The sequence below is a fragment of the Scleropages formosus genome, chromosome 15 (assembly GCF_900964775.1).
Source record: "Scleropages formosus chromosome 15, fSclFor1.1, whole genome shotgun sequence".
Lineage (NCBI taxonomy): Eukaryota > Metazoa > Chordata > Actinopteri > Osteoglossiformes > Osteoglossidae > Scleropages > Scleropages formosus.
In genome coordinates this window covers 8,691,912-8,711,610 of record NC_041820.1, presented here as the reverse complement: position 1 = coordinate 8,711,610, position 19,699 = coordinate 8,691,912, and the positions used below count along the sequence as shown (strand labels likewise).

The window sequence follows — 19,699 nt, the reverse complement described above, 5'->3', positions numbered from 1 at the left end:
ATTATTTCGACCACTGATGCAGCTTACTTAGATCTCCCGTAAAAAGCGCAAAATTCGTTTTGAACCAAAACATGCCTAAAAATTGTATGGACGGAAAAATTCTGAATTTATGTCGGTCTATTAAAAATGTGGAGAAATGTGTGATACTTGTGACCTCAACACAAAAAAGCAGATGTCGATGTGATTGGACATAGGTTCAGCCCCAGTGCAGCCTACGCAGAGTGTTTGTGTGGGTTTCCTCTTGGTGCTCTTATTCCCTCCCACACTCCAAAGATGTATTTCAGGTGAAATGGTGACCTTATATGGTGTGTGTGTGTGTGTGTGTGTGTGTGTGTGTGTGTGTGTGTGTGTGTGTGTGTGTGTGTGTGTGTGTGTGTGTGTGTAAGATTGCCCTGTGATTGACTGGCGTCCTGTACTTCCGGAATAGCCTCTGGACTGCAACCTGCCAACAGGACAAAAGCCATGATCAAGTAGTGAGTCAGTGAGTTGTTGTTAAAAAGATAATTTAAAATTTATCTGTAATCATACACTATTTTTCATATATGAACTTGTATTGTAGTGAGAGAAAAAAATGTTTCTCACAGTTTTTTTAAGCTGTATTTCAGTGATGTTATACAACGGAAAAACAAAATATCAAAGATGTCTCTTGAAATATCACAGTGCTGCTACGCAATAATACGCTTTAGTTAAAATACGGGGTTTTAATTGCAGTGTGTGGCGTATCAGAAGGCTTTTGCTGTATTTCAGTCTTTACACACATACTAACCAGAACAAAATGGGCGATTTTTCTTAATCGTTTCTGACAAAAAGGATGAGAAATGTCTCCCTGCTGGGTTTGACACGGCATTCATGCAGTTCACAGGCACACTTGGAATTTCCCTTTTCCTAAAAGCACGAACCCTTGGAGGTCTGCATAAATGGCACCGCTGCATATATTATCTGGTAAGCTATGAACCCCATGAGGATGGACTAACCCTTTGGTCTTTTTGAAAATTAAGAGAGAGAGGAAAATATTCTGGAATGAGAAAAATCTGCAGTTGAAAGACCTCCATCCATCCACCCATCAGAATGCTCTTGTCTAGGACGGGGGCATGGTGGTGCGAAGCCTGTCCGAGAAGGATAGGGTGCGGGGTAGGATGCCAGTCAATCACAGGGCAATTGAGCGCGCGCGCGCGCACACACACACACACCTGCAACACGTCTTTCACCTATGGGAGGAAACCAGAGCACTCCATTGAAACATAGAGAAACATGAGAAGAACATTCAAACTCCTCCCAGACTGAGCTGGGTTTAAACCCATATATGAGCCCACAGCTCAGCAGCTGTGAATCACCAGTGCTACCAGTGCCACATACCATCCCCACTTTTTTTTCTTTACGTGAACATTCGCGTTTACAATTTTTAAGATTAATTTGGAGCTTCTGTCAAATGACATGCTTGTAAGGCTGCTGTTGTTCATTTGTGTTGCTCTCAATTAATTATGCGTTCGTTGTTTCTCACCTGAAGAAAAGCTATGCTTCATACATATGCTGTGTCTCAGAGATCACACTGCCGCAGTGTATTCAAGAGATTGAATATGTCCATATGTAAAATCCATAGGTGTAATCTTTTTCCAAAGCCTTATCATAAATCAGGCCTCAGTTAATCATTTTACCTAAGAGTTCTAAAGAGGAAAGAGCTGCCATAATTAAAACAAATTGGCCAAGAAAATTTGTCACTGGGGGATACCCATCGTACATCCAGCACCATTATCCCAGCTCCAGAACATTGATCTCACCATTACAAGTTATTACTTGAGACATATACCTGTGTGCTTTTTCCCAATATGAAATATTCAGGAACAAGACTCCAGGTGAACAATCATTTCTTGGAAGTACATACTGGTTTTTTTCTTGTTTTTAGTTTCTGTAAACATACAGCATGTTCACAGTTTTTTTTTTCCTCTATTGATCACTGATGACAGGGGAAAGAAAATAAAGAAATAAAAACGCAACTAATTTGTGGTTTATGTCAATGTCTAACAGTAGGTTGCACATTTAATGTCAAGTGCGTTAACTGATTCACAAAGCTGGTTTTATTGCTTCCTTACAGGACAGATATCAGTGGATGGGTTTGCTGCGTACCTCCTCAGCGAAGAAAACGGGGTCATCCCCCCGGAGAAGCTGGACCAAAGCGAGGACATGAGCTTCCCGCTGTCTCAGTACTTCATCAACTCCTCGCACAACACTTATCTCTCAGGTCGGTTCCTGTGGCTTTAGAACACTTAAAAATAAAATGACATGCGTCCGTCGATTTCTCGAAGCTGCCACTGTCACCGAATGTAGACAGGCCTGCTTGGACAAGAAATCATAAAAAAATATATATATATAGATATTACTGATTTATTTTAGGTGCTGGAAAGATGCTTTCATCAAAATTGACTTACTCAGAAACATAATAATAATAATAATAATAATAATAATCATATTTCACTGAAATCTTTCATTCTAAATGTGTTTTCTGGGTTTGACAGTGGCAACCTTTTAGTGTTCAATCCAGATCCTTAATGTCTTTGTTAACTGCTGGCACTGTTATTGAATCCTGTTTTGCTAGCGACTTATTCTTAAAAGACAGTGAAAGTGACCGTGATGGAAAGTGTGAGTGTTGGACATCGGTGTGTGCGCAGCGGGCCAGCTGGCCGGAAACTCCTCGGTGGAGATGTACCGGCAAGTGCTGCTGTCGGGATGCCGCTGCGTGGAGCTCGACTGCTGGAAGGGCCGCACGGCCGAGGAGGAGCCCGTCATCACGCACGGCTTCACCATGACCTCCGAGATCTCGTTCAAGGTGAGCGGACAGCTCTAGGGTGCAAAGAGCATCGCTTTTAACGGGTGCTGCAGCTACGCTTCCTAACACCGTGGCCTGTGGTGGGGCAGTTCTCATTTCAAAAGTGGGCTTCGCGGGTCCCGCTGGCATCTCACAACAAATTCGGCTCCTTGCAGCTGCGTTGCTGAGCTCACCATGTGGTACCACAATTCTGCTGTAATCCAGATGCCTTCAAATCTCTCCTTCCCCAGAAATTGCCCTCCCTCTCACTCCCTCTCACTCACTTTCTCTAACCGCTTATCTTTGCCAGGGTCACAGGGGTCCTTAGCCTGTCTCAGGATCAGCGGGTCAAATTCACATGTTATGAACATATTATCATATGACAGTAGTGAGCACTGCATGCAGGGTTGCTAGAGGGGTGAATGCTTGTGACAATTCCACACATTCAGAGGGTCCACAAGCATATTATACAGTTACAGTATATCGTTGCCAGTTACTCGACACCCCCAAAATCAATTTCTCAAACTCGGGATGTCTACACAAATTTATTTAATTCGGAGGGGTGGGGGGAGGAATTCTTTCAGCGGGCTGAGAATTCCTAGCTACGCCCTTAATTGCATAAAAATAAGAATAAATTCAATATCATGTGTTTGTCCCTTTGTCCATTCTGTAAACAGAATTGGTTTCTTTTTCATTTTATCTACATATTTTTTTTATTACTTGAGCACAGGGGGGCGCGGTGGCGCAGTGGGTTGGACCGGGTCCTGCTCTCCGGTGGGTCTGGGGTTCAAATCCTGCTTGGGGTGCCTTGCGATGGACTGGCGTCCCATCCTGGGTGTGTCCCCTCCCCCCTCCAGCCTTACGCTCTGAGTTTCCAGGTTGGGCTCCGTGACCCCGTATGGGTCAAGCGGTTCAGTACTTGAGCACGTTTTGGTGGAATTTTACATAGATTAGTAAAAATTTATATATTTAATACATCGAAAAATATTCTTGTATATAATAATTGCAAATAATACTTTCCCTTTTCCTGCTTTTTCTGTATTTTGTAAACAGATTGACAAAATTTAATTAGGCAAAGAAGAGACTGAAACATTTTTTGAGTGCTTCGTTTGTAATTTGTCAGTAATGAGTTTCCTAAGGACAATAAAATTTGGTGGTCTGATCAGATGATTTCAATGAGGCGCCGCAAACGCTAAGCTTTCTCATATGGAATGAACAGACCTGATCCTTCACACGGGAAGAAGAGCAAATTTAAATGGCAGATGCTTTTGCCAGCCTAGTAAGCAGCTTCAAGAGCTCATGAGACAGTATTTTTACTTTCAAAAGGGAAAGAGTCAAAATGTGGCAGATGATTCGAATCATGCGTTTGAAAATTTTCCTCGATGCGAGAGGATTTATAAAATGGAACAAAAAGCAGGATGCTTATGATTCTGCTTTTCTTTAAACGGAGCTGACATGTCGCACATCTTCGGTATAGGGAGGACGAAGTGACTGTTTACTCTGGATAAATTAAAAAGGGACTTTACTTCCCTCAGTTTTTATCTTCTTCTTTCTGCAGGAAGTTATTGAGGCCATCGCCGAATGCGCGTTCAAAACCTCCCCCTTTCCTGTCATATTGTCCTTCGAGAACCACGTGGACTCGTAAGTCTTGACTTTCGCTTTTTCGTCCCACAGATTCTCGTTCTTGTCGCGTCGCCAAAGCGCTGCTCTGCTATGAATGTGGGCTCATTCTGTGGCGCTACCGAGCAGGAACGTCACATATCCGAACGCTTCCTTTATCTGCCATAATTGTTCTCACGAAATATGGAGCATTTCATTTGCGTGAGATCCTGTAGAGAGAATATGGCACCAAAGTGGTCCTGCCGCCCAGTTCCCTTTTCACGTTATAACAGCTACCAGTGGGAAACTCATCAAGGTCGCTGTTATATAACGGTAGCTCATATTTTTTTTATTAATATAGTATTACTATAGTATCGAAGGGACCCAAGAAAAAAGACAATGGGTAGATAAGTATCATATTCACAAGTCTGTGTTTATTCTGGTTATATTTGCTGTGTTTTTTTTTTTTTTCTTTTTCACTGCATTATATATTGGGGGTTGAACCGGGTGCTGCTCTCCGGTGGGTCTGGGGTTCCAGTCCCGCTCGGGGTGCCTTGCGGTGGACTGGCGTCCCGTCCTGGGTGTGTCCCCTCCCCCTCCAGCCTTACGGCCTGTGTTGCAGGGTTAGGCTCTGGCTCCCCGTGACCCCGTATGGGACAAGCAGTTTCAGACTGTGTGTGTGTGTGTGTGTTATACGGTATATTTCCGATTACATTACATTTATTCATTTAGCAGACGCTTTTCTCCAAAGCGACGTACATCTCAGACAAATACAAATTATTCACAGATTAAACAGATATACAAATAAATACAAATAATAATCAGAGATTATGGCTTCGGACTGCGTAGTGGAAGGGTGACACAGCGCCTGGGAGTTGGGTTGTTGGCTCTCCGTGTTTGCGTGCCTTTCTTGAGGTGCTCAGGAGAAGCAGCGTTAACTCGTTGGGCCTTCATTTTAAAGAGTGACAAAAAGGGTTTTTCACGGTACAACTCAGATCTCCAGCTCACACGACCCGGTCTTCTTTTTTTTTTTTTTCATCCCCCGCACGTGGCCTCTTTTTTAAACAATCTCCCTCTGCGAAAAATTATAACTGTGCCGAGGAATGCCGATGAGCCGTTTAGCCGTGCGTTCATTTACTCAGCTATTTCGGCTCAGAAAATAGTCTGGGGCCGGCGAGCTCTGTAAAAATGATGCCCCTTAATCGCCTTTTATTTAAAAATGCAGCTGATCTAACTGTCTGACTAGAACTCAGTTCTTCATTCCAGTATCTTATTTTTGTACGGTCCTTGATTGCTCCGCAAGTCACAAACATATTATGTTTAACCAAATATCCAAAGCATGCTCTTTCCCCTTATTTGCTTTTTGGGGAGTTTTTAGTTTGCTTCTCAAGTGTTTTTGGTAACAGATGTTTTTGCAAGCATATTCCCGCTGAGAAAATATTTCTTAATTATATCTATACTATTTATATAAACCCAAATATATATCTGAGGCTTATATTTATATCTCAGGTGTCTCAGAGGTGAAGCAAGTATGGAATTCCGGGATATTTCCGTTCACTTTTTAATATGGTGATGAGACAGCTCTATTTTTTTGGAAAAACGGTTTCACTAAATATTTACCCCGGTATGCTTTCTGTCCACACAGCCTGTTTTGAAGCAGAGTCTCGTACTGAAAGGCGGGTCGTGAGCTCTTCCTCCACGCCGGTTTTGCGTTGCCGTGGCTGTTCCTCCGTTCGCGGCTTGCGGAAGGAGAAGCTCTCATTACTAGCTCTCACCCCAGACCACCATAAGACGGCTGTTGGCCGAGATCTCGTTTACTGGCTGAACCTGTTCCGCTCGTGTTCTTCCTCTGCCCGCTGCTCTGCGTTGCGGCCGGCGAGGAAGACCGCCTTCAGACGAGACGCTCCGCATACGGACTGGACGTGTGTCATTCTGTGAGAGCATGAGTCACTTTGGCCTAATTGCTGACAAGCGGGTGGTGCTGAGACTAGCTGATGCTCCGCTCTAATAGGATTCCTGGGATTCCTGAGGCCTGTCTAACAAGGCTGGTGTTAGTGAAAAGTTGTTTTTTGTATAAAAATGGACTTTCACTTTTTTCTTTTATGTTGAGCTGGATTGATTGCTATGGCAACACCTCCAGTATGTTCACCCTGCTGCTCCAGGGCAGGTTCATTCACATTAACCCTGATGCGTGAGTTCAAATTCAGGTCTTCCTGGCCCATTGCACTACGCAGCATCCATTAAATGTCTTTAGCGTGAATAAGAGGCACGCTAGGCTTCACCCCTCTTGCATCACAAAATAATCATGTAAATATAGAATCTTCTTCAAATCTTTTCCAAATTCGTAACGGTATTTTATATTAGTTATCTAGAACTGTTGCTCTCTCTGCTTACGTGTGTATCCAAGTTTTTGTCACATTTGACATTATTTCTTTTTTTTTAGGCTTTTCCTTTGATGACGTGCCCTTCTAATTTAATTCAGTGTTTACGTGCACACTTTAAGCAAAATAAGCCGGAGCTATAAATTATCCGTATGTGCCCTTTGACAGATGAAGCCGAGCAGTAAAAGCAGACAGCCTCCGATACGAAAGAGCGAAAACAGGGATCAGTTGGCAGCCGTTCCATTCGCTGGGTTATTTAGGAGCAGCCAAGTGATGTACTGTGTGACTTCATTTCTAACAGATGCAGACGCTACACACTCTGTGTTCTAGATATCGTTCTGTCCCTGGGTGGCAGTTTAGATGGACACTTGAGGACATCCATAATGTACAAGCCTCAGGTTGGATGGTGGTGTTGCGGTTCCAAGTTTATTCTGGTGCTTTCAAAATAGTTCTTTCACCCAAGATAAAATCCATCCACCCAAAAACTGTAGACGAAGACAATCTCAGACACACGCCTTTCACGTAGACCTTCTATTCTAAAATTAATAATACATTTCCATGCTGGGCTCTACTAACAGTTATGTCAGGAAAGAAAAGAAAAAGTGACTAAAATGAACTTACTGTGAGAAAATGCTGCCTTCGGTATTGATATTAAAATGTCTTGGAAAATCCTTATTGTATCCTGTAAATGTTTGCTTGTAGAGATGACATTTTTCATCTTAGATTAGATTCAAAGTAGTCTTTGTCGTCACTGAGATCTTCGGTATCTCTTTAATTTGGGCAGGAAAAAACACATCTTCTGTAACCTTATTGGCTTATTACCTTCTATCCTTCCTGTAGGAATGTTGGGTTTTTTGCACAGGTGTAGGACAGGGCCGCATAACACTGTGCCTCCTAGTGCTTTTCAGGACATTAGGAAACTCGGGGACAGTTCCCGCCTCTTCATGCGCAGGACATCTGCAGAAATAACGGTAGATTCATGTTTACACAACACAGCACACGAGTGCCCAGTCCTCATTGTGCGATGCTGTGCTTTGAAACTGCCGTCGCATTGTTAGTTTTAATGGGAAATAGTAAAATGTGCCGTTTTATCGTGGCTCAGCACATTTGAAAATACTCTTTCCTTTGCCAGTGTAAATTAGTGGCCCAGAGTCACTCCCAAATACAAGGTTATATTATTTTCTGTCCAAACAATTGCTTTTCTTAATCTGTTCAGTTGCAGAACGCAGTGAAAACCCACTAAGCCCGCAGCCCTCGTTGGGTATCGTTTGAAAGCCCTCTCTTAGCCAGATTGCATTGCCACCTAGTGGAACATCTCTGGTGGCTGCTTGCTTGAAATGCAAAATTTACAATATAAAAATAAAAAATGTTATATTAAAAAAGTCATAAAAATCCTAAAAATTATATTTTTTATTCATATTAAATAATTCTTTAAAAAGCCAAAGCTGATCTCCGACTGTGTATTACGTGAAACGTTATTATTTATATATGCCGCACGAATATACTGAAAAATTACGAAGGCAGTAGTAGTCTTAGGGGTAAAAATGGTAAAAACCTGCAAGAAGTTTAAATGAAATTGAGGGACAAACCACTGGGGTTCATAAGGGTACGTCTCTATTGAATCTATCATCATTTTTGGTTTTTATGATTATTCTAATCGAATTTGTGACATTTTGTTTCACAGCCCCAAGCAGCAGGCCAAGATGGCAGAATACTGCAGATCAATATTTGGCGACGCGTTGCTGATCGAACCACTTGAGAAATACCCTGTAAGTAAATATGGCTGCATTAATCTCGGGTTACACATTCTGCAGATGAAATTAGTGTAAAGCACGGGGATAACTGTAATTTTGTAAAATTAAAATTTTCTAACCTTGGAAAAGCCTTATCTTTTTGGCAAATGCAAATTTATTTCTTGCCATCAGTAATTTATTTCTTTTTTAAGAGACCTTTACCTTTAGCTTTAAATATATTTTCACATTTTCACATTTTCTTCCCTAATATTTTAGAGACTTTGTAAACAGCAGCGCATAAAAAAGAATTGTTACCTGAATAATATTTACTGAAGGCTGGTTTACCTTTTCAGTCCTGCAGCCAGTGCAACTGCAACTTTGTGTTTATGCACTTTCTGAGCCAGTCCCATTGCTAATAACATTTACAGCGGGGGGGCCCTCCCACCTGCAGTTCTCACCCTGCAATCCAAAGGCAATTACTGCCCTGGTTACCCTTCCGTTGTACAAGGAAATTCAGTTTTTCAAAGCTGGAACGCTGTGTTCTGTATCTACTCAAACCTCCCGATGGTACACCACACTTTTTCTTGTTTGGGGTATTGATTTATATTAGTGACCCAAGGAAATGTTTTCTTCCCATAATCGATAAGAAGAAAGTTTAAAAAAAGAAAAATTTTTTTGAAGGGCACTTTTATTTGAGCCCGTTTTTACTGTAATTTTCTTCGCAAAGCTATGCTGCTAAGATGTGCATAGACTGTTGACACATGACCCTTTTTCGTTTAGTTGGAAGCGTTTTCTGGCCTTCCGCCCTTTGTTACCGGGTAGGCTCCGGTTCCCCTCGACCTCGTATGGGACAAGTGGTTCTGAAAATGTGTGTGTGTGTGGAAGCTTTTTCAGGGCAAATGTGGTGGAACACATATTAGAAGTATTACAGCCGTAGTGTTTGAATACAAGGGTGCACTTGAATGTGAACCGTTGAGTTCACCTGCCATGCTCTCCCCCCAGCTGGAGTCCGGGTTCCCTCTGCCCAGCCCGCAGGAGCTCATGGGGAAGATCCTCATCAAGAACAAGAAGTCGCACAAACCCTCAGACGGCAGCGCGAAGAAGAAGCTGGCCGAACAGGCCTCCAACGCGTGCAGCGACACCTCGAGTGTGCTCGAACCCTCATCCCCGAGTACAGGTACCCAGAGCAATGCGGGGTCACGCTGGCTGTATTATACTGTGAAGAACTGTGCTCATTAGAATGCAAATGTGGTGAGATCAAACGTGATGCAATTATATCAGTGTAATGATATTATGGTTAATTCTTATTTGGCGGACTCTTTTTTTCCAAGGCAATGTGAGATACACCAGTGTGAGCAATTGAGAAATGTAACACACACACAAAATTCAAAGTCACTACTGTAGTTCACCCAAAACTTCCATGTCATTGGACTTTGGGAATAAACCTGGACATGGGGAGTGCATGCGAACTCCAGACAGTTGTATTCGAACCTGTGTCCAAACGCAGGGCCAAGCAGAGTGAGGCACCAGCGCTAGCCGCTGCTCCACCATTCCACCTGTATCAAAAAAAGATATACAGTACATGTCATTGTTTTCTGTTTTTTGTAAAAGCATATAATATGCAAAATAGTCCTCTATGCATGATGGACATGGGTTCGAGTTAGTGGAAATGGTGGGCTCGTGTTGCAAAATACTGCAGTTCATAAATATCTCGAGACAGAGGGCGGAATCAATAATTAGTTTTTCCACGTCCTCTCAGATGGGTCGAAATGTGCATCAATTATTACTGTGACCCAGCGGCTGACCGCGGGGGGGTGACACTCTCACAGCCAGGGCGGCAGGTTACGCCACAGCGACGCCTTCTGGCGCCGTTACGCACTCGTGGCGCGTTCCTCCGCTCGTACAGCCGACACGCACATCAGCCGTCTCGGCAACTGCAGCTTCGTCTTCCTCTGTTTATTAAACAAGGCGTGTGGGCAAAATGAAGGAACGTAACAACTTTATCACGTCTATAGGCAGACTGCCGACATCCTGTAACCTCCGCAAATAGATCCGCTCCCTGAATTATTCATGAATTGGGATCAATCTTGAGGCTAAATCTCCCACATGAATAGGGAGATGGAGCTTATTGACTCAGACTAAAAGGCTCCACTAACCGGGGGTTTCTAGATGCGGCGCGGCAGGTGTCACGGGAGGGTAATGATGTTAAAATGCACGGTGAGAAGCCCACGGAAGTGGCTGATCCCACCTATTCAGAATCCTTATATAACTCCTGGAAATAATAGAGCACCTGCCAGCCACTGCTAGAATTTCCGGTAAGTTCTGATGAATGGAGCGGGAGAGCGCAGCCTTGGCCTTGCCGGGCTTGCGGGAAGTGAACCGAACCGGAATTGCAACTGAACCGAACTGAACCTAAATTGAACTCAACTGGAATTGTCCTCTAACTGGTCTATCGTTGATTTTCCTCGAAACGCTCACGCCACGATTATGCCGCGGCGATACTTTGTGACCCGAACTACGTTTGAACCGCTAATGTTGCATTGCCGTTGCAGCTGAGGAAGCTGATCATCGGTCGCAAAGTACCTAAGAAGGAAGTGACCTTATTTTGTGGGAGAAGATTTGATTAAATAGTATTTTGTGGAGGAAGAAAGGAAGAAATCAAAGGGTGTTTAGTCACACAGTAATGGTTCGAAATTTTAAAAAAAAAAAAGAAAAAAGGATATTGTGCACTGCAGTGAAATGCTCTTCCTCTTTGCGGTGTCACCTGCACTCTGGATTGTTTAACAGAGAGCCACAAGGATTGCGACCCCAGCTTTGACCACTTTTTGGAACCCTGAACCTCAGGGTGCCACTGTATTCTGGGGAGGATTACCTCTGTGTGTAACTGACAGACCACAGCAGTAGCGCTGCTGTCTCGGAGTGCCTGGGTGGTTTGAGAGGACGTGGGTTCGATCCCTGCTCAGTCTGTGTGGAGTTTGCATGTTTTCCCCGTGTCTGTGTACGTTTCCTCTGGGTGCTCTGGTTTCCTCCCACAGTCCAAAGAAATGCTGGTCAGGTTCCCCCATAGTGTGTGAGTGACAGAGAGAGAGAGAGTGAGTGTGTTCCAGTGATGTATGGACGAGTGACCCAGTGTAAGTAGTGTATCTAGCAGTGTGAGTCACCTTGGTCAATAAGGTGTGTGGCCTGATAACACTACATAGTTCATTGGAAGTTGCTTTGGAGAAAAGCGTCTGCTAAATAGGTTAGCGTAATGACACCTCCGGGGAGCTCGTCTGAAATACATTTTTTTATTTATTTTAATTTACTTATTTTAAATACATAAAATACATTTATTTTAAATACAGGACATTAATTTAAATGGATTTCTTAAAATTTGTGTAAATTCACAATATTAAAATTTTAAGGTGATAGACACAATCTGCATGATGTATGGGTATAGTTTTTTAAAAAAGGCACCACAGAACTAACATTCAGCTTTGTTTCCAGGGGATGTGGAGGCAGAGAGTGATGATGATGACGACGACGATGAAGACTGTAAGAAATCCATGGATGAGGTACAGTACAAGAAGCATTTACGACTTCAGCATAATTCATCAGCCCTGACAGCTGCAGTTCTGCCAATAAGCGTAATATCATATTGCTTAAAATGTTGCTCATAATTACAGTGGCATTTTTATGTATTGCTGAATGTTAAAACGTGGTTAAAAAGCTATTTGTCCTTGTTCGTCGTGGAAACTCATCTCTTCAGGATGGAGTGTGTCATCAGAATTGAAAATGTTTCATTTTAACATTGAAATTTCATAATCATGGCGCTGACTCATCACGTTCAGGGAACAGCAGGAAGGGAAGCTGTCGCCACGGAGGAGATGTCCACGCTGGTCAACTACATCCAGCCCACCAAGTTTCACTCGTTCGAGGTTTCCAAAAGTGAGCGACCATGTCAAGACGCGAACGTCCCTACTCTTCCCGTTCTCCTGCTCCTGAATGTAGAGGAAACACTGACTTGTTTGCGTTGCAGAAATCAGCCGTAGTTACCAGATGTCTTCGTTTGTGGAAACAAAAGCTCTGGAGCAGCTCACAAAAACCCCCGTGGAGTTTGTCGAGTATCCTTTCGATACAATTCGAATTTGTTCTAATTATTTCTTTTATTTATTACCTGTTTTACATTAATCAGTACTCACATTCGCCTTGATTTTCCCGTCTATACAACACATAAATTCGAGGTAAACGCCTGGTTCAGGGGTATTAGAGCAGGAGTGGGACTGAACCCAGGACCCTAAAGATTGAGAAGTGACAGCCGTAATCCCTATTCGAACCTGTAACTGTTTAAAAACAGTTAAACCCTCGCACAGCTACTCATGTAATGTAAATGTTTAAAAAAAAAAAAAAAAAAAACAATTATTAAGAATGTGTTTAGGAATCCTGTCTTCCGTGTGTCCCCTCCCCCTCCAACCTTCCACCCTGTGTTGCTGGGTTAGGCTCCGGTTCGCCGTGACCGTGCTTGGGACAAGCGGTTTCAGACAATGTGTGTGTGTGTGTGTGTGTGTGTGTGTGTGTGTGTGTGTGTGTGTGTGTGTAGTGTAAATAGACTTGACCTTCAATCCACTGGTTTTAATATTACATTTTTTTCTCTATTTTTTTTTTTTTTTAGGAACAATGTAAGGATAGGTGACGCTCCATGGATGATGTTCCATTCTCGTTCTCATTCACACACATACACACGCACACACACACCCTTCAGTACATGGAGGCAGCTGGTAGTGTTGCTGCATTTAGACCCAAAGGTCACAGGTTTGAACCCCACCATCAGCTGTAGTATCACTGAGCAAAGCACTTACTATAAAAAGTGCTCCAGTAAAATTACCCAGCTGTATAAATGGGTAAGTAATGGTGAGTAACTTCACATTCAAGTCGCTTTGGGGAAAAGCATCAGCTAAAGGAATAAATGTAAACATGCCCTGTGATGATGTGCGAAAACGCCCACAAACGCAGAGGTAACATACACATCATAGAGAGAAAGAGGCGGCCGAACCTCGAGGGTGTGCACCGGAAGCTCGACCGCGCCGCCTCTGCCCAGTAGTGCGTTCGCCGCTCGAAAGAAATGCCCCGAGTTTCTCCAGCATGCAGTGTTTTTCGTTGCACATTAACATGCACAGCTTGCCATGCTAATTCCTTCCAATTTATCATCATAAATGAATGTAAAAAGTGCCACCTTTGATCTCCTTTTGAAATAAATGGACGCTTTTGATCTTTGCCAATCTCTAGGAGTCTATTGCCAAGAGACGAAGGGTTCAAGTTTAAGCGTTCAGGTTTGGTACAATTTCTTCATTATTGCCCGGAGTTTGTGTTTTGATTGCGCCTTGGATGTATGTTTAAAGGATTGCACTGCAGTATGCTACACAAAGTTGTGACTTATATCCCTGCTTTGTTTCAGTGTTGAGGGTTCGAATTCTTGGTGGGGGGGCTCTTGCTGAGCGCTCCCGATTTTGCCGGTGCTGTCCTTAACTTCCACTCAGATACAACAAGTCTCAGCTCAGCAGGATCTATCCGAAGGGAACACGCGTGGATTCCTCCAACTACATGCCTCAAGTGTTCTGGAACGCTGGTTGCCAACTAGTGGCGTTGAACTTCCAAACAATCGGTGAGCCAAAGCTAACCGCATTGCTTAAACTGTGCCTTTTCTGAGAAAAAAATGTCTTTTTGAACAACTTCGTTAGGTACTTGGCCCACACCCACCATGTAAACACCATCTATATGAAATAGATGGATGCAGGTTGTATCTGCTGAACGGAATATGTCCTCTTGCAAAGGATTTATTTCTTCGATTTACAGCATGTTGTCTAAGGCCCAGATCCAAATGTGTGGTATCATTTAAAAGCATGAAAACGCCCTTAATAAGCCGTCCTCTAGCTTATTAACTACCGGCATATCCTCAAAAATTGAATGGCTGAGTGTCATGAGGATATGCCAATAGTTGACATGTTAATGGGGTTTCTTTTCCATCCAGACCTCCCTATGCAGTTAAACCTGGGGATGTATGAGTACAACGGCAAGAGTGGATACAGACTGAAGCCGGAGTTTATGAGGAGGCCGGACAAACACTTTGACCCCTTCACGGAGACCACCGTGGATGGAATCGTAGCAAATACCTTATCAGTAAAGGTGAATATTTTACATACATAAGATCTCAAACTGCTACAAATGTCAGTTTTGACTCCAGGCTACTGAATTGATGGCGACAGGCTTCATAATTCAAAACTTCAATTTTTGGATGGGAAGTTCATAATTGTAACTATTGGTTCTTCACATAGTAGATGCACTAAGATAAAGAATACAGTGTAAATGGTTTCCTGAGTAGCATCTACTCAACATACTTGAAACCAGCCAATCACCTTTTTCCTTGCGATGGATTGGTGTCCCATCCTGGGTGTACCATGCCTTGCACCCTAAGCTTCCCGGATAGGCTCCAGATCATGACATCTTTGTAATAAGACATTGTTAATATTGAACAAATGAATAGATGAATGATTCCCCTTTAGGTAAAAATATCTGATAAAGGGAACTGTCAGTAGTCACCGGGAAAAGCATGCCCTTAATAATCATGTTCCTTTTTCGAAAAACTCATGAATTTTTAACAAGAATTTTTGACATTTTCTCCGTATACAGATTATATCTGGGCAGTTTTTGACAGACAAGAAAGTCGGCACATATGCAGAAATCGATATGTTTGGTCTGCCTGTCGATACGAGGAGGAAAGCTTTCAAGACCAAGACCTCGCAAGGCAACGCGATCAACCCGGTGTGGGACGAGGAGCCCATAGTGTTCAAGAAGGTGAGCCGACCTGTCGGGAGGAGCGGGTAGAACACAAGTGGTATGCTTTATATGGTTGCTATGATGGAGATCGCTTTGTGTACGTTAGCAACGCTCAGCTGCCTTTCTGCAGGTTGTCCTGCCTACTCTGACCTCTCTGCGAATAGCAGTGTTCGAGGAAGGTGGCAAATTCATAGGCCACCGCATCATCCCTGTGTCCGCTATCCGGCCAGGTGAGACCATCGTAAGGGTGTTTCACTGGTATGATCGCACACACGTGTCACGTACTGCGTTGCACGGCCCTCTCTTTCAGGCTACCGCTACATTGGCCTCAGGAACGAGAAGAACCAATCGCTGGTGCTTCCCGCTATATTTGTCTACATCGAAGTGAAAGACTATGTTCCAGACACCTTTGCCGGTAAGTTATATAAGTTCCTACCTCAGCTACGGTACAAATCTTCAATTAATGGCAGGGTTCCATTCCGACGACCTTGTCCAAAGTCAACTTTGTCGTTAAGTCACAAACCCCATTACTCTGTATTATATTATAAACCATAAGGGGATGTAAACAATTAATATGCATAAATGCTATGTAGTATAATAGGCCTTTGTTTTATTTTTTCGCAAATTTCCCATATTATTCCTGTTAAAATAATACTAATATAAATGAATAACAATATAGATGTTGTACGGTATTATTTACTCCATTGCTGCCCTACTTTCTGAATCTGTTTTGTTTTGTATTTTCTGCACCGCAAGAGTATTCACATTTTCGTTTGCTAGCATGAGGAAAAAATAATTATTTATCCACTGAATAAAAACGCTTTTTGTAAATAAAACACAATTCTGATAGACACACCTGTTGAGTCGATAAAGAGACATGGGGTCTTGCGGGGCGGCCAACTGAACTGCTATAGAGCGGACGGAGCTGTCGTTATTTAGATGTCATGACAAAATATTAAGACTTATAAATAATATACTAAGGTTGTTGGGGTAGCTATCATGCGTATTGACTGTCGGATATCGTAATTCGGGGATGACCAGTATGTGTGGACATCAATAAACGTGATGTTTCCCCGACGTTCTCTGTGCTCTTCCCATGTTGCATTGCTGCCCTCCGCATGTGTTTATGTACAGATGTGATCGAGGCACTATCGAACCCGATCCGATACGTGAATTTAATGGAGCAGAGAGCCAAGCAACTGGCCGCCTTGACCTTGGAAGAGGAAGAGGAAGTTGTCAAGGAGGTACCGTTCTTTTGTCTTACATACATCTCATAATGGATTTCATTTTATTTGTTCCTTTCATTTTTGCTGTTTTTTGGAGTATTTTCTTTCCACATTTGGCCCATTGCAGATGAAATGTTGCACTACAACACCGTGAGCGTCACTGTGTCTCTGCCCAGGTGGAGCAGAGGACGGATCAGCCTGCGGAGCCCAAAAGTGACCCGAAACCGGTGACGTCGGAGAACGGCGTGAGCCACGCGGCCAACACGGCGCCAAAGCCTGCGTCTCAGGTGACTCAGCAGGCCCCGTCCACAGGTATGCCCCACCTATCGCCCACACTGCCGTCAAGTGCAGAGGAACACGAAGAACCTCTCCAAACCAAGTCGGTGTAGCGGGAATACCGGCGATCTCCACACCACCCCTGTCTCAAACACCACTGAAAAACCAAAAAAAAGTTGAACTAAAATATCGATGCATTGTTATGTAGGGGAGGGGGGTGCGGTGGCGCAGTGGGTTGGACCACGGTCCTGCTCTCCGGTGGGTCTGGGGTTCGAGTCCCGTTTGGGGTGCCTTGCGAGGGACTGGCGTCCCGTCCTGGGTGTGTCCCTTCCCTCTCCGGCCTTATGCCCTGTGTTGCCGGGTAGGCTCCGGTTCCCCGCGACCCTGTATGGGACAAGCAGTTCTGAAAATGTGTGTGTGTGTGTGTGTTATGTAGGGGAAAAATAGGAACTTTCAGCGATTTTAAATTACAGCTTTACGTCTCACACAAAAGGGTTTTTAAAGTAAATGATTGAGTACGACCTCAAAAATAGAAGCTTTTCAAAGCATTTGCCACTGGCTTTGTAGAAAACTGTAGCACAGTGGCACAGCAGGTAGCGCTGATGCCCACAGCTCCTGGGTAGGTTCGAATCTAGCTCGGCGTGCGGGGAGTTTGCGTGTTCTCCCCGTATCCGCTTGGGTTTCCTCCCACAATCCAAAGACGTGCGTGGAAGAATGCCCTGGTAAATCTGAGTGGTTCTGAATTCTCCTTCATGGCAAAAACCCACCGACTGGTTGCCAAAAGTCGACTTGACTTGACAGCGCTTACCTGCACCCCACAGTGTAAGAATATACACTGTTAATGAGGAACGGAGAAGAGTAAATTCATAAGTGTCGTTTAGTGTGTTGTATTTGTTTTTGAGTTATTTTTTATTGAAACGCTTCACTGAAAACACACATTGCGTCACATTACCTTCATTCATTTAGCTGCTGCTTTTCTCCAAAGTGACTTACAGTGTTAATCTATTTACAATTATTTACCCATTTATACAGCTGGGTAATTTTACTGGAGCAGTTTAGGGTAAGTACCTTGCTCAAGGGTACTGCAGCGGTAGGTAAGAGTCAACGCAAAGGCAGAAGTTCTAATCACTACAGCACCAGCTTCCCCTCATGTTAAAATTAATTACTGCAATTTTTTTTTAATGTGTGTATTTCAGTCTCAGCAAAGACCTCTGTGAAGACTGAAGATCTCATTCAAAGTGTCCTCACAGGTGAGAGGCATCAGAAACATCATAGATAGATAGATAGATAGATAGATAGATATTTGTAAGTTGCAGTTTTTTATTGAAATCATTCTACTGTCATTTCAGAAGTGGACCCCCAAACTTTAGAGGAGCTGAAGCAGCAGAAACCATATGTGAGGGAGCAGAGAAGGCAGTACAAGGAGATGAAGGAGCTGGTGAAGAAGCACCATAAGAAAACCACGGACATGATCAAGGACCACACGGTCAAGTACAACGACATCCAGAGCGAGTACTCGCGACGCAGAGCCGCCCTCCAGAAATCGGCAAAACGAGATGGTAAGAAAAGGTAGGTCTCTTCTCACACGTGCTCTTTCCACGCGTTCGCACATCATGGATTTCCTTTTCAAAACGGAACCAGTTTTTGCATGCTAATTTTTGGATCTTTCCCGATGTCAAATGGCATTTATACATGTGGTTCTCATAGTTATATTATATTATATTATATTATACAGTGCTTCTTGAAAGTATGTGAACCCTATAGGGATGGTCATTATTCCTAAAAGTCTAAAATACTGAAAGAAACATTAATTCAAAATACTTGATCGTGAAATAACCTTATAAAATAATAAGTGACGATGATTTACACATCTGATCCTACTTACCTACTCGGTTTAATCAATGCAACTTGGGGTTCACTTATTTATACACCGCACTACTTCCGTGTTTCTACTATACACACAATTTCCTCTTAAGCAACATATGGAACTGGTCACCAGATGAGAAAGAGCACTTCTCATTTAGACCACAATTTCATGGTCAAACTAAGGGACGCAAGGGATTCACATACTTTGAAGCAGAACTGTATATGAAACCTATAAGTGTTTTAAGTGATAGTTGAAATATCTACACTAGGTACTTTCAGTGTAAAAGAAAAACAAAAAAAACTTTTTCCAGCAGCTGTGCAGTACATACTTTTCACATGTTCTGTACTATTACTCTTTATTTATGTGCCTCCTTTGATGTACAGCATTAGATAATCAACTTTACAACAATCTTTACTCTATTGATTCCAGATAAGTTCTTTGGTTAAAGGTATAACACTAGGTGCAGGATGAGTCTTGAACGAGGCTCCTTCAGATTGTTTGGCAAGGACCGTGATCACTATGCCACCTGCTGCATTCCATGCGTATTGCGCCTGTAATACTGCTTTGCTGTCTGCCACGACGTTTACTTCGCTCTCCAACAGCGCTCTTTTGCCTCGTCCTCCCGTGTGCGGCAGGTGCCTGTCTCCGGGCCCGGGCCACGAGCCGTCTGCGGTCGAGCAGGAACTCAGCGCCCTCGACAAGGAGAGCAGAGAGAAGCTGGCCGAGCTGAAAGAGCAGCAGCAGCAGCAGCTGCTGAACCTGCGGCAAGAGCAGTACTACAGCGAGAAGTACCAGAAGAAGGAGCACATAAAGCAGGTTCTCATGCGCTGTGCAGTTGCTGCCGTACTGGGAATAGTGATGTCACTTTGATGCTTGTTATTATTATTATTATTATTATTATTATTATTCTTATCGCCATCATCCTAAATATTAAAATTTGTATTATGGAAAAGGGCAGTTGGTAGGGCAGAAGTTACTGCTGCTGTCTTTGGACCAAAAGA

At 43.3% G+C, this 19,699-nt stretch overlaps 1 protein-coding gene across 4 annotated transcripts in view; it reads left to right on the top strand.

Moving 5' to 3' along the window:
- plcb1 (phospholipase C beta 1) overlaps nt 1-19,699 on the top strand; it is a 63,156-nt gene that overhangs the window by 31,957 nt on the left and 11,500 nt on the right. For 2 of the 4 annotated variants that reach the window (XM_018733378.2, XM_018733363.2), the window contains exons 10-27: nt 2,093-2,239; nt 2,667-2,824; nt 4,362-4,444; nt 8,468-8,552; nt 9,519-9,693; nt 12,003-12,070; nt 12,347-12,443; nt 12,535-12,619; nt 14,033-14,157; nt 14,524-14,678; nt 15,183-15,347; nt 15,460-15,559; nt 15,640-15,744; nt 16,464-16,573; nt 16,732-16,867; nt 18,028-18,081; nt 18,181-18,400; nt 19,331-19,514. In XM_018733378.2, coding sequence (XP_018588894.1) covers nt 2,093-2,239; nt 2,667-2,824; nt 4,362-4,444; nt 8,468-8,552; nt 9,519-9,693; nt 12,003-12,070; nt 12,347-12,443; nt 12,535-12,619; nt 14,033-14,157; nt 14,524-14,678; nt 15,183-15,347; nt 15,460-15,559; nt 15,640-15,744; nt 16,464-16,573; nt 16,732-16,867; nt 18,028-18,081; nt 18,181-18,400; nt 19,331-19,514 — 2,252 coding nt within the window. Of the gene's footprint in view, nt 1-2,092; nt 2,240-2,666; nt 2,825-4,361; nt 4,445-8,467; nt 8,553-9,518; nt 9,694-12,002; nt 12,071-12,346; nt 12,444-12,534; nt 12,620-14,032; nt 14,158-14,523; nt 14,679-15,182; nt 15,348-15,459; nt 15,560-15,639; nt 15,745-16,463; nt 16,574-16,731; nt 16,868-18,027; nt 18,082-18,180; nt 18,401-19,330; nt 19,515-19,699 lie in introns of those variants that run through there. The other 2 variants (XM_018733371.2, XM_018733385.2) reach the window with 2 other exon arrangements.